The sequence below is a fragment of the Sorex araneus genome, chromosome 2 (genome assembly GCF_027595985.1).
Source record: "Sorex araneus isolate mSorAra2 chromosome 2, mSorAra2.pri, whole genome shotgun sequence".
NCBI lineage: Eukaryota > Metazoa > Chordata > Mammalia > Eulipotyphla > Soricidae > Sorex > Sorex araneus.
The window spans coordinates 183,584,200-183,600,102 of record NC_073303.1 but is presented as its reverse complement, the minus strand read 5'-3'; the positions used below and the strand labels follow the sequence as shown (position 1 = coordinate 183,600,102).

General features: G+C 35.4%; 1 protein-coding gene across 1 annotated transcript in view; it reads left to right on the top strand.

Annotated features, from left to right (window-relative positions):
• Positions 1-15,903, top strand: part of TMPRSS15 (transmembrane serine protease 15) — a 120,249-nt gene that overhangs the window by 50,132 nt on the left and 54,214 nt on the right. Inside the window, exons 11-13 of the mRNA XM_055128728.1 lie at positions 828-933; positions 1,417-1,567; positions 4,153-4,288. Coding sequence (XP_054984703.1) covers positions 828-933; positions 1,417-1,567; positions 4,153-4,288 — 393 coding nt within the window. The remainder of the gene's footprint in view (positions 1-827; positions 934-1,416; positions 1,568-4,152; positions 4,289-15,903) is intronic.

Here is a 15,903-nt window from a genome sequence, read left to right as displayed (position 1 = left end):
TTCATGTTATTATTTCCATATATAATTTATTTTTCCTTTTATAATCTATGTTTGGAAAACTAAAACTAAAAATAATAAAATCTCCTGGGAAAATATTCAAATGTTCTCACTCCTGCAATTCTTTCCATGCTTCGAATTATTCAAATCATTGTTTGAAATAATGAATCATAGACCTGAAAACCTTTATGTAGTAACCTGGGCCATTTAGAAAGCTTTTATATGGATTAGCATAATTCCTGCTCCTCTATGAGCTGATTGTTATCATTCAAAGGAATCTTGATGATAAAATCATTATAAAATCTGGTAACTCCTGATTTAGAGATATGCAATATAGTCAGTATAATTTCAAAAAAAGGGATGGCCTTTGAAACTCTTAATTTTACTTTAAATTTATATTTAAATACTGTATACATCACTAGTTACTATACAAGCATTTCTGAATACCTTCATTTGCAAATTTTCTCAAAACAAGCAAATTGATCAAGACATCTAATAAATTGAAATTTAAGGAGTATTTGGACATAAAAACTCTATTAATAGATAATGCAAACTTAAGCTTAACAGTGCTCCAATTCAAGGTTCTATGTTTTTACAGAGACCAGATTTAGAAGTGACTTTTGTCAACAACCATTTATGATAGCAGGGTCATTATCTTCTGGATTTGAGTCTACTCTCCTTTCCATTTTACCAAAACACATCTCTTTTATTCTTTTAATCCTTCTTTCTTATGACCATTCTTTTCTGCTTATGAATAACTCAAATGAGAAAAAATATGAATATTTTACATCATTTGTAAATGAAGTAAAACTTTTCTTTTTCTGTTACAGGATATTACATTTCCACCCCACCTGGCCCTGGAGGGAGAAGAGAAAGAGTGGGGCTTCTGAGTCTCCCTTTATACCCCATGTTAGAGCCAGTCTGCCTTAGTTTTTGGTATGTTGTAGATGATGTTTCTCAATCTACTTTTCCAACATGGCCCTTTTCCAACATTATTTATTTCCTGTTCACCCCATTCTACCACTTGACCTCCTAGTTTCATGCCAGAGTCCTCCCTTTTATATAATTTTCACCTTTGGCCTCATGTATTATTCTGTAGGCCCATAGAGAGACAAAGGTTCCTAGTTGAAATGGTACTATAGACCTGTGCTATATTTTGAAGTATACCATAAGCAACACTGTTTTTCTCATGTTATCATGCACAGATTTCACTAAGCAGATATTCCAAACTTGAATGCAGTTATCACTAATTTTCCAGTTAATAAAGTAGCAAAGTTCTGGGAGATTCCCTCACCTTTATTAAGTTTCTTAGCTAATATAAAGAGCCATTTATAAAGCATTAACAGATACAGAAAAACCTTGTGTTGTGCTTTACAAATGTTATAGAAATCCAATCACTTTTGCTTATTTTTAAACTAGGTATTATATGTATGGTATAAATGTCTATAAATTAAGCATTAATATCAGCAATGACCAAAACTTGGAGAAGACTATTTTTCAAAAGGAAGGAAATTATGGACAAAATTGGAATTACGGACAAGTAACATTAAATGAAACAATGGAATTTAAGGTTGGCAAACTGCTTTGTAATTTATGACCTTATATTTGGATTCCAAAAAACGGTGCTAGAATTCTTTCTTACGGGTTATGGTAAAAAAAAAGATATTTTCTGAGTAGTGCCAAGTTGCCTTTGAATCTACCTTCTTTTTGAATATATTTTTTATTTACTGGACTATTAAAATAACCTTTTTAAAATTTTTGAAATTTATGAAATTGCTTCTTATAATGAGTCACAAAATTCACAGAAATCCTGTGGTATATTACCAATTTCTTTAGCAACTTTCCAACACGAGCTATTACTTGTTGCCCACATACCTACGACATCCAGTTTTCACCAATCCCATTTGTGTCAGCTTTACATTTTTCTAAGTAATCATCCTTTTTGATTAGAACATCCAAACCTATTGGTACTCACTCCAACCTTTTCCATTCTGATTGAATCTCCCTATGTTTCCTTTGAAAAAAATATCCTATGAGCTGTATCATTAGAAAGTCTCTGACCATTTATTTCACATTAGGGTGAATAAGTTTTTCAGATGACAGCTTAATGTATTCTTTTCCTAAGGGTGTTCTCAATTAAAATATAGTCTAATACAGCCTAATAGTTTAGCCAAATTAACATGGTTTAATTGGGTAACTTTAGAGGAGAATGTTTACTTTCAGAAGATGTTTAATTGGACAGACATTGCCATTGGTGAAAGCCTTCTATCTTTGCTGTGACTTGGTTTAAGGCAAACCATACTCAATGACCCTGTCTGTATTCTTCCAGTATTTTTTTCTTTCCTTCATTTGCTCTCTATTCCTTTCTTCTATGAATCTTTCCTGTGATATTTTCTTGTTCCGCTTTTTCTTATTATTCAAGAAGGATTTATAGTGGAACATCAAAGGAACAAAAAGGCAACAAAATGGAAAAAAATGATATTATAGTGTTCAAGTCTAACTCAACCCACCCCACATTTTTGTTTGTCATATAACTGCATGGATTTCTTCAGTTGGAAGGAGTGAATAGTGATGAGAATTTACAAATACTGATATCTTGACTTTGTCACCCAGTTGTAAAATCTTGAACAAATCATTTTATTGCCTGAAATTAAGCTTACACATAGATTAAAGAGAAAATTCATCATTATTTTAAACAGTATTTATCAAAAAGTAGGTGAGTGATGGTTATGTAAAACTGCTGAATGAGTGAAATGAGATGATATGAAATGAGATAGATACATATGCAATGTATCTAGCATAGCAGTTAGCATATGTAATATATCCTGTTTGTATACTTTTTTTTGCTTTTTAATATTTATTTTTATATAAATCCTGTAATGTATGCAGTATTACTTCTATTTCATAATGTAATATGACACATTAAAGGTTAAGTGGTCTTTACAATATACTTTAAATACATTTTATTTATTTATTTATTTATTTTATTTTATCACCATGTGGAAAGTTACAGAGTTCTCAGGTTTATGTCTCAGTTATACCGTATTCAAACACCATCCCTTCACCAGTGCCCATATTCCACCACCAAAATCCCCGGTAAACCCCCCACCCCCCACCCCAACTGTATAACTAATGAATTTCACTTTATTTTCTCTTCACCTTGATTACGTTCCATATTTCAACACAAAACTCACTATTGTTGTGGGAGTTATACCCCCAAACAAGATAACCCTATTAAGGAAGCATTTGATAATTAGTTTTCCATTAAAAGATTGTATGTTTTCAAATTTTAGAAAAGGTCGCGCGGCCGCTAATGCTCATATGTGTCCCAGTCCCAAATCCCGGAGCCGTGTTAGTTGCTGCTCAGTGTCGCCAGGGCTCCATCTGGAGAAGGTGTGCTGGCTGCACCTCCTCCTTCCGGCTCCCCGGTGTTGTTGGCCCCAATTCGGGTCCCGAGCATTTCAGGGCCGCGTTGCTCACCAGAATGCCTGCCACTTCTCTGTTGATTGTGGCAAGATGGCCCTGTTTGTATACTCTTAACCTACTTAGAAGTGACAAAAAAAGTCAAACTAAAGTTACTTATTAAGAATTTAGTATATTTTGTGTGACCAATGGTTCTGTCACACAAATGCCCAGGTCTGTGACCTATGGGAATAAACCTCATACGCTGATCCTGAATTAGCATATTATACTCATATTTTCTATTTTCTCCTATTCTTCCAGTTAAATTATCCAAGCAGTGGTCTTTAGATCTCTACACTCTTAACAATGCAGACGGCCACCTGCATTTCTCATACAATTGGAGTTAGGAAGCTGGGAGAAATTTTCTCTCCCGTCCAGATGGCATGTATGTGAGACAGAATACAATTAAGCATGACATAAAAGAGAGAGACAGAGAAAATCTGTGAAAATATGTCAACCACAAAAGGAAAAACACAAGTAAATGTTTGGACTAGTATGGACATAAAATAAGAGATTTGGACTCAGTAGAGAACTTATAAAGGCATGATTCATCAGTAATTCCCTATGTAGTAACTTGTCCTCATATTTTTAGATATGGCAATGTTTATTTTCCAGAGAATACTGTGCCACAAAAAATAATGACGCCAGAGGAGATTAAAGTGGGATGATTTCGTATACTTTTTCAATTTGCAGGTTGCTTTTTATGCTTTCAAAAACCAAGTTCTGAGTGATATAGCACTGGATGACATTAGCCTAACACGTGGGATTTGCAAAAAGAGCCCCAGTCCAGACCCAACTTTGGTCCCAACTCCTCCACCAGAACTTCCTAGTAAGTAACTGTAACATTCGCTTTCCTAATTAAGTAATCAATGTTATTTTTCTGGCTTCCTATTCATTGTCAAATCTAAGATTCTAAACTATAAATAAATGTCACATAGCAAATATATTATTAAAATATATAATGAAATGATTTTAAGTATTATATTTATTATTGTAATAAATTTATCATAATGTTTGAAAATAATGAAGATAGCATTTCTTTTTTCTCATTTTAGAATACAAACTAATTTTGTGGGTTTTTTGGGGTATTTTTGTTTGTTTTTGCTTTTTGGGTCACATCTGGCGATGCATAGGGCTTATTCCTGGCTTTGCACTCAGGGACTACTCCTGGCAGTGCTTGGGGGACCATACAGAATGCTAGGAATCAAACCTGGGCCAACGACATGCAAGGCAAATACCCAACCCGCTGTACTATCTCTCCAGCCCCTACAAACTAATTTTGAAACGACCATGTGGCTAATGCACTTATTTTACCTTTATTTTTGTTTGTTTGTTTTGGTTTGGTTTATTTTGTGGCCACACCCCACTGTGCTCAGGACTTACTTCTGTCTCTGTATTCAGGACTTAGTCCTAGAAGGTTCAGGAGACCATAAGGGGTGTCCCGGGAATTGAATCTGGGTTGACTTCATACAAGGCAAGAACCCTACCCATTGTATATCTCTCCAGCAGAAAACACTTACTTGGGGATGAGGGGGGGTAAAACAGAGACACTGAAATTCTCATACCCTCCTTAGAATGCTATTAAAAAATCAAGTAATTTGATTTATCTTGAACCCTTCCATGTCTATTTTCAAATGATTTAAGGATAACACTTAGGTCTGGATTTAAGACACACCACGTAGTCTTAGATTACAGATATTTATTTTCTGATGTCTTGGTAAAAACTTGGTGTCCTTATTTAATGGAGCCGCTAACTTGTTGCAGCCAAAAAATAGCCAGGATTTTTGTTCCTTTTTAAGATCTTCTAATTATATGTATATGTATATATATATATGTATATATATATATATATGTGTGTGTGTATATATATATATTTCTGTGTTATTAGTTCTATTTGTAAACAGAACTTCAGAAGCCAAACAGACATTACCACCCATCTTGTTATGTAATAGGAGACAATCTTTCCATGCCACTTTCACATTATAGGGTGAGGGAAAAAATGGTGATGAGAAATGATATAATAATGGAAAATTTTATCAACTGTGTATTATCCATTTACTGCATTGTAGTTTTTATCAAATGCCATATCCTATGTATTTGGATCATGCTTATTGGAAGTTGATTAATCTCTACAGCTTTGCTTATACAGAACACATGAATATTTTTATTTTGTTATATTACCAAGCCGACAAACAGAAATATTTTCACCTCCCATTTTCTCTTAAGCAAATTTGAAATTTTTTCCATGTTCGCATTAGCGGACTGGAGCAATAGCACAGTGGGTAGGGCTTTTGCCTTGTACACAGCCGACCCGGGTTTGATTCCTCTGCCCCTCTCAGAGAGCCTGGCAAGCTACCGAGAGCATCTCACCCACATGTCAGAGCCTAGAAAGCTACCCGTGGCATATTTTACATGCCAAAAACAGTAACAACAGGTCTCACGATGGAGACGTTACTGGTGCCTGCTCGAGCAAATCGATGAACAACGGGACAACAGTGACAGTTCACACTAGCAAGTCAATTTGTTGAGTTTATCCAAATTTGCTTTTACTCCAAAACTGTATTTTCCTGATTCTAAATTTTTGTTTTAAAAACTGCAGAACTGACAACTCAAAAACACTAATACAAATAACTAGTATTTGAGAATATAGAAAATATTTTATATATATATATGCTGCATGATGAGTATAGTATTTATATTGTCAAAATAGTTCTGTAAAACCATATTGAAAGTAGACTTACATACCACTGAAAGGCTAATTTATCTTTTGTATTTACATGTTTAGATATTGTTATGTGATATAAACAATTCATAACATTTCAAACATTCACTCAAATATTTTAAATATCCACTATATGTGAAGCACTGCATAAAAATGTAAGATATAAAAAGAGCAAATCATGTTAAAGTAATCATATAAATAAATATTCAGAGCAATGTGTGCCTTTAGAAGTGTAAAGGAATTGAAAAGGAATTTGAAGAGACTGTGAACTGATGGTACCGAGGAAACATTACGATGAAAAGATTTAGGCAGGAAAGATAATGCTGGGGTAATTATCTCCTTTCATACAATGGATCGGGTTTGTCTAGCAGGACACACAGTTTCCCACAACACACCACCAGGAATAATCCTTGATCACAGAGTCAATAGTAATCCCTGTCCCGTGTGTCCTCCCATAGAGAGATTAAGATATTTAATAATACTAGAAAATTGGATTTAAAAATATAGAAAACTACCCTGTTTCTCCAAAAATAATCATTGTCATAAAAATTGGCATAAAATTACACAAAAAGCTATTTTCTTGATAATTTCTATGTTTAATTCATTTTGTTTCACCCATGTCCACATTGCTTAAAAGCCACATAGATAATAAATATTAAATGTGACCTAAAATTTTTTTCTGTTATACTTTGCATTTATTTTCCTCTCTGTGATGCTAATGTTTTGAGCAAGAAAAACTTGTAGACAAGAATTAAAGCTTGAAAATACTGGTGGGTGGAAAAAATCTCAACATGATTGCAATAGTTTAGGCTTTCTGGCGTGATTTCAGATAGTATACCTTGTTTCTGATAGATGTCCCATATCCTACTTGCCTATTACATGAAACACTTGCATTAAATATTATAGGCATTAAAGTCACTTTTAGCTTCATAAATAGCCCCCATAGGGTACCCGATATTAGCAACATTTTGCTATTTTAATATTGTAATAATTTCATATTGTGTTCATCACCCTTTTGCCAATGCATTGAAATGTCCTCAACCAATAATCAAGAAGATAAATTTTTAAGTGAATGTAGCAATACCCTGAGCCCAATATTTTGAACTATTATTTAAATCAAAGAACTCTATAAAATTTAAAGCATGAAATTACTTTGTATATATTTGTAGCACTGTTGTTGTTCATTGATTTTGCTCGAGCAGGCACCAATAACATCTCCATTATGAGACTTGTTGTTACTGTTTTTGACATATTGAATACGCCACAGGAAGCTTGCCAGGCTCTGCCGTGTAGGTGGGATACTCTTAGTAACTTGCTGGGCTCTCCTAGAGGGACGGAGGAGTTGAACCTGGGTTGGCTGCGTGCAAGGCAAATGCCCTACCTGCTATGCTATCACTCCAGTCCTTCGTACATATTATATATAGAAATTAAGTATTACTTATAATTTTTCTTATTAGAATACTATCGGTACAACCTATGCAGACTTCATACTCCAGTCAGGAAGAGAGAAAAAATACCTCAGTGTCAAGGAACCATATACCCTAACATACTTTAACAATAGGAAAATTATAATGCAAGAATAACCCATCTGATTTTAAAATATAATCTTTAGAATTTGCCCAAAGTATATTTGTTCCAGTTTCCAAATGGTTCACTTCAGGGCAATATTTAGCACAGCAGAAAATGTTAATTACCATCAAATGCATTCTGAACAATTTCATTCTAATGCCATTTGCAATTGGTTCAGTGACATTCTTATTTGAACAGAGCTTTTCTGGTTCCAGATCATTGATTTGTTTAAGCAGAAATAAAAGGAAACCATGGTTGACTAGCCTTTCTGCGGCTCTGAGAGAGCATTTATATAAGAAAATAATCCTACACTAGTAACTGAAAGGGAAAAGTTAATTTCTCCCCTGTTCCTAGAGAGCCCTGAGTGCCTGGTCTGAGGAAGCATATGTTCAGTTTTCATTAACCCTATGCTCATCAGCTGCCCTGTGACATTAGCAAAATAATTTAAATATGTAGGTAGTATCTATAAAAGTCACCTTCACTGTCATCCCATTGTTCATTGAATTGCTTGAGTGGGTGCCAGTACCATCTTCATTTGTCCCTGCCTCGTGCTAATGTAGCCCAATGGTGTCTGCTCGCTCCAGGAACACAAAGAACATATTGTTACTTTTTTGGCATATCAAATACATCACGGGTAGATTTCCAGGCTCTGCCATGTGGGCATATATATATATATATATGTATATATATATATATATATGTGTGTGTGTGTGTGTATACGTACACACATATATATATTTTTGCCATATCCTCATCAATACTTGTTTTATATATATATATAAAACACACATATATATAAAACAAGTATTATATATTATTTATATATTATTATTTATAAATAATAATATATTATTATTTATATATTATATATTATTTATATATAATTTATATTATATAATAATATATTATATATTATATAATATATTATAAATAATAATATATTATTTATAAATAATAATATATATTATTATTTATATATTATATATATTATTTATATATATATATGTGTGTGTGTGTATATGTACACACATATATATATTTTTGCCATATCCTCATCAATACTTGTTTTATATATATATATATATATAAAAAACCCAGGTCGGCTGTGTGCAAGGCAAATGCTCTACCCACTATGCTCTCACTCTAGTCCTTTGTACATCAGTCCTTCTGTTGTATAAGCCCTTCCTTCTATTGTGTAAGATTTCTGTTGAGAAATACATTGATGGTCTTTAATTCCCTTAAATTGATGGACTTTAATTCTCTTTCATCATCATCATCATCCCGCTGATTGTAGAATTTCTCCAGCAGTCTCAGTAACCTCTCCATTCTTCCTATCCCTGAAATTTTAGAAGTCTCTCTCTACTCAGCCTTCCCAATGATGCCGCATAGGAGGTTCTTTCAGGGTCAGGGGAATGAGATCCAGCTTGTTACTGGTTTTGGCATATGAATACACCCATGGAAAGCTTTTGAGGCTGTCCCATGTGGGCAGGAAACTCTCAGTAGCTTGCCAGTTTCTCTCAGAGGGAGAAGTAGGCTAAAGATATCTTGCCCATGCGCCTGGCTATCTTCCCCAGGGCCCCTTGGAGGGGATGGGCTCCAGCTTCTCTTCCCGCCCCGAGCAGAGTTCCTGGTGGCTGGGATTAATTAATTCCCTTAAACATGACCATATGGTGTTTTTTTTTTCTGTTTTAAAGATTCTTTTTTTTATCTATTTAAATTATGATACATTTTGTCATCCTTATCACCGGGGATTTTGATAAGGATTATGTTAAATCTCAAGATCATTTGGGGAAGAATTATACCATCTAGTTTTAACATCATATTTTCTATTGACATTATTTTGATATTTTCATATATATATACAGATGTGTTTATGTACTCATAAATAAAGATGTAGATGGAGGCCTTGGATTGGCTTTAGATTGAGCATTTGGGTTATTTCCACTTTGGGGACATGAATATTCTGCCATGAATCTTCATGTATATGTTTTTCATGATTGTGTTTTCATTACTTTTAGACATATACCTAAGAATGGAATTGCTAGGTCATTATGGTACAATCATGTCTAACTTTCTGAGAAACTGCCAGACTATTTTCCAGAGTAGCTGCATTTTTATATTTAAATACAGCAGCATGTGAAGATTTCATTTTTGCCATATCCTCATCAATACTTGTTATAATCTGTCCTTTATTGCAGTTATCCCACTGTGTATGAGGTATTATCTTTTTATGATTTCTAGTTGTATTTTCCTGATGACTAATAATGTTGAACACAATTTCATGTATTAGTGCCAACTTGTGTTTCTTTTTTGTTTCTATGTTTTTGTCAGCAAATATTTATCGAACACCTATGCAAAACAGATGAGCCAAATACTTTCTAGAACTACCATTCCCATGGCAAAAGTTGGGCAACAGAGCAGACAAATATTACATTGCAGGACTAACAGGCAGACAAATACTTAGAATTGCTCATGCTGATTTATGCTATGATTTAAAATAAAGCAGGAAAAAAGGTCTAGATAAAGATAGGAGTGAAGGCTTGGTTTGTGTGGGGTGACTGGGAAATAGCTTAAGATACATCACCTTTAGAGAATCACCTATGTAGATTGTCATTTGGGAGAGAGGGATGGTAGAGCCCTTCTCTAACAGTGCTGAGAGGCCCCAGGGCCACCCACTCCCAGTTGTATAGGCCTGTTGGTCTAGTGCTTTGGGCAAGAGAAGTGGTACTGCAAAGATGAGTAGTACTGGGGGCCACCAGGGCCACATCTGGAATTCCTGGGCCATGCAGTGGCAGAAATTTTAGGCACATGAACATGTCCTCCAACCTTTTGAACTATGTCCATGTCCCTTTCTGGACAATTTTTAAATTGGATTAAGTTTTTATTTTTTTAATTGTTGAGTGGTTGGAGGTCTTCATTCTAGATACAAGGCCATTACCAAATATTTAATTTGCAAATAGTCCTCCCATTCTGTGGGCTAAATTTTCCCTTTCCTAGTGTTGTTTGTTGATTAACTTTGATTCTTAATTTTTTTGAAGCCCATACAGTTTACTCTTGGTTTTCTGTCAGTTTAGTGCTATATCTAAGGAACCATTGTATATAAGAAGCTTACCGAAGCAGGATTACAGAGATTTGTGTCTACGTTTTCTCACAGAAATTTGTAATGTTAGGTTTTTATATTTAGATTTTTACTCCATTTTGAGATCATTTTTATATGAGGTGTGAACTATAAGAATCCAGTTTTACTATTGTCAAATATTCTGTTGTCTCAGCATCCATTTGTTGAAGACATTTTTTTTTCTCTGTTAAAATTTTCTTGGCGCACTTAATAAAAATCAGTTGACCTTCAGCAGGATAGCTTTTTTTTGAGCTTTTAATTTATTCATTGATCTTTTTTGTATATCCTGAGGCCAGTATCACTTGGTCATGATTATTGTAGCACTGTACTTAGTTTTGAAATTGCTAAGGATTAATATTAAGTCTTATTAAGGCCTTTTTGTTTAAACTGTTTTGACTATCCTGTATCCCTCAAATTTCTTGTGAATTAGGATCCACATATCAATTTCTGCAAAGAACTCACCTGGAATTTTGATAAGGATGATGTTAAATCTCAAGATCATTTCGGGAGGAATTATATCATCTAGTTTTATTTTTTTTATTTTTTTTTTTATAAATTACTTGTCCTTTATTTTATTTTATTTTATTTTATTTTGCTTTTTTGGGTCACACCCAGCAATGCTCAGGGGTTACTCCTGGCTTTGCACTCAGGAATCACCCCTAGCGGTGCTTGGGGGACCATATGGGATGCCGGGGATCGAACCCGGGTCGGCCGCGTGCAAGGCAAACGCCCTACCCGCTGTGCTATCGCTCCGGCCCCTATCATCTAGTTTTAATGTCATATTTTCTCTTAACATTATTTTGATATTTTCAGAGAGTAAATCTTTTACTCTGGGGGCGGGGTGGAGTAGAGGGGAATGCATCATGGCCATGTTTAATATTGTGGAGCAACTACCAGAAGTTCTGATGTCCCACCTATGCTACACTCAGCAATGATCAAAGGACTGTGTGTTGTCAATCTATAAAAGTAAACATCCTAATACACAAACATTATACCAACTTCCAATACAATGTGGTTGCTTCTTGACAGGATACCTACTAAATTGAATAGAAACTCATACAAACATAAACCACACTACCTTCAGAAAAACAGACTTATTTTGGAAGTTGTTAAGTCTAGAAAAAAAGGGTTAAGTTACAGCTGTTTTTAAATTATCATAATAATTTCTGTATTCTTTGACCTTCATTTGGTCTACACTGCATTCCAAACAATAAACTAAAGCTTATTTTAAAAGTATTCTAGATGACATTGTACTTGAAGGAAAACAAAAGGGCTTTAATTCTTCACGCAGGAATGACTCAGTTATCCACCTTTCTCATAACCAATGGTCATATTCAAGGAAGAACTGATTGTTCTTACATCACTAATATGATTTAGCATTCAAATCCTTTTCAAGCTCTATGGTAAATGTTATATTATTTATATTATATATATTATAATATATTATCCAGCATCAATGTGGTTTTTTTTGTTGTTGTGGTTGTTTTATTTTGTTTTATGGAGGTTTTCTTTGTTATTGTTAACATGAGTTTATCACTGTGTGTTTTCAGGGTATAAGTTCACACCTCTTCCAATGTATATTGTCATACTATGACAACCACTGTACAAATAACCTTCCACCACAGTTCTCAGAACTTCTACCCATTGCCCATCCTTCCCTCTCTCCCTGTTAACCTAATTTCTGTGCTTAGTATCAAAGGATTTGCTTGGCTTAATTTTGACCATTGTTTTGCTTTATGGACTGGAGCAATAGCACAGCAGGTAGGGCATTTGCCTTGCATGCTGCCGACTCGAGTTCAATTCCTCCACCACTCTTAGAGAACCCGGCAAGCTACCGAGAGTATCCCGCCCACAAGGCAGAGCCTGGCAAGCTACCCATGGCATATTCAATATGCCAAAAACAGTAACAACAAGTCTCACAATGGAGACGTTATTGGTGCCTGCTCAAGCAAATCGATAAGCAATGGGATGACAGTGACAGTGACAGTTTTGCTTTATGTTTCTATATTTTTCATCTGAATAAAATTATTGCTATTTATTTGCCTTCCTCCTTCTAACTTGCTTTATTTAGTATGATCTCCTCCATATTCAATTATGTTGTCAGATGGTGTGATTTGAGTATCTGTTGTCATTTTGCTATGGGTTTTCTGAGTGTTTTTATAGTTTGGCACTATTTTGTTCTCGTTTCCTCTTCTCTTGTACTTTGATACATATCTTTTACAAAATGTTTGAATTCTATTTTCACCTTATCTGTTTCTTCTAAATTCTTAATATTTGGAGGGTACCATGAGGTTTATAATAGGGATCTACGCTACGCTTTCAGTGTGTATTCAGGTTGAGAGCGAATTACTCTCAATTTCCTTCTAACATGAGGTATGGTCTTCTTCCTCCCTTTCTGAACATTTTTGTTTGTTTTGAGTGTATTTTGTTGTGTTGTGTTTGTAGACATACATTTAGCATTTATTGTAAGGATGATTTTATGGAGATCTATTCCTAAAGTGTTGTTTGCCTGTAAGTCTCCTTCAGATAAGAATGACAGACTAGCTAAATAAAATTTGCTAGTTAGAGATATTTCCTATTCAGTACTTTGAGTATCTCATGCCTTTCCATGTTTGTATTTGTAAGATTTCTGCTGAGAAAATTATTGATGGTCTTTAATTCCCTTAAACGTGACCATATTTTTTTTTCTAACTCTTTTAAAGATTCTCTTTTTATCCTTAATTTTTCCATTTAAATTATGATACGTATTGTCATGCATCTCTTAGAGGTTATTTTGCTTGGAAATCTCTATAGTCCTGGATCGAGTATTTATTTCCTTCCCCAGTTTGGGAGATATCTTTAATTCTTCAGATGGTCCTAGCTCTGTTCTCACAATTTATTCTGGAATCCCTCTGAAATGAAGCTGGTCCTCTTGCTTTTGTCCTCTTTATATTGATAAGCATCTCCAAAGACAGGACTTTTCCTGTCCTGTCCATTCTGCTATAGTTCCTTTGTTATATTTTTTTGTGTGTGTTTCGCTCTCATGCGTGTGTGCGCATGCGTGTGTGTGTTTGTGTGTGTGTGTGTGTGTGTGTGTGTTGGGGCCACATACCACATACAGCAGTGCTTAGGGATACTCCTGGCTGAGAACTCAGTCATCATTCCTGGAGGTCTGAAGAGACAGTAGCAGTCAAAGTTAGGTTGACCTCAAGTAAATCAAGCACCATACCTGCTGTGCTATCTATCTCTGGCCCATTTTCTCTTTATTTTTTACTCTTTTGTTTTGCATTGTTTTTGTTTTTACTGCTCTTCTATGGAATGCTTTCCACTGTACTATCTCCAACTGACATATTCCATTTTCTTAATCAAGTTTCTTGTTGTACCTCTCTAATGTATTCTGAAATTCAGTTACTGTATTCTTTAGTTCCGTGACTTTTGTTTGAAATTTTCTCATACTTTTTTTGTTTTTATGCCTTAAATTTTCTTCATTAATTATTTGGATCTCAAGAATATCCTTAGAGGGGCTGGAGCGGTAGCACAGCAGGTAGGGCAATTGCCTTGCATGTGGCCTACCTGGGTTTGATTCCCAGCATTCCATATGTTCCCCCAAGCACAACCAGGAGTAATTCCTGAGTGCAGAGCCAGGAACAACTCCTAAGCATCGCCGGGTGTGACCCAAAAGGAAAATAAAAAAAGAATATGCTTAGAATTTTTGCTTTTAAGTTTTCTTCAGGCAATTTTTTTTGTTTTGTTGCATTTAAATTCTTTTTCTAAAGGTCTTACCTTAATTCATCAATTGAGTAGAGTTTTCTGCCTTTTCACTACTTTTGATGCTATGTCTTTATTATTATGGGTTAACTAAATATTTTCTTGCCCCAGTTCTGATATAACAGTGTTGTCTTAAATTTCAAAGTTAAATTTCAAAGTTGTGGGGACTAGAGAGTATAGCAGGCAGAATGTTTGCCTTGAATGTGGTATATCCTCAGCATGCCAGATGGCCCTTCGAGCACCGTCAGGAGTGATTGCTGAATGCAGAGTGGGAAGTGATCCCTGAGCACCGCCAGATGTGGCCCAAACAAATAAATAAATATGGAGCTGTAGGTAGCTGTAGGTCAAGAATTTTGCCATTGGCCAAGGAAACTGGAGCTTTTATTCTGGTAAGGCTGAGATCTTATAAACTATTAAGATTACTGAAGCACAGGCCTTAGTGTGGCATGTCGAACAAGAAGCCAACTACAGCGTAAGGAAACCTTGGCTGTAGCCACTGTGGGAGTCAGCTGCTCCATAGGTTTCTGCTGCCAGTGCCAGTTTAAAGCTGATTCAACCAGCACTTTCCTTTTGATCCACCTGCTTTGCACTATTTTCAATCTGGGATGATTTGTAAGCACCTCCAGGAACAGAGCGTTTCCCAGAGGCACATCCCCATTGCCCAGGCTCCTTACTGCAGGTGAGAAAGTCCTCAGGAAACCTTTAGATCCTAGCCTGGAAAAAGCTTTCCCAGGGAAAGCAAACCCAGGAGAGGGCTACAATCACTGACACCAAACAAGTCCGGTGTGGTTTTCCCTAGACTCAAATCCCAACAGTGACTTGCACTGGAATAGCCTCATAGATGTAAGAACTGATGGCAAATCCTCTTAGAAAAGAAGGGTGGAGCCATTTACTTTCTGATGATTTCATTCTATATAGAATGTGTACTACCTTCTTGATCCTTCTGCAGAAGTCTTTGTTTCAACAAATGACATTTCTTCAGTTAGGTCTGAGAACTTTTCACTGATCTCTCTTCCCCAGAATTCTCTTCTCCAGGGGAAAGCTTCTCCTTTCTTCTCTATGGCATGCATTCCCTTCTCCCATTCAATTCCCAGGTGCTATGACAACCACGTGGGCAAATACGTTTATTTGTTAGGTGGAGGGTCAGTGCACTTGATGCCTTCCATAGCCTTGGATCCCAATGCCCCAATTATCCTGGGGGAGAGTCTGAATCCCCCACTATTCTGGTGGTGTCTAACACTTTGTGTTTGGAGATGCAGTACCTCAAACCCTGGTTTTATTTTCAAAG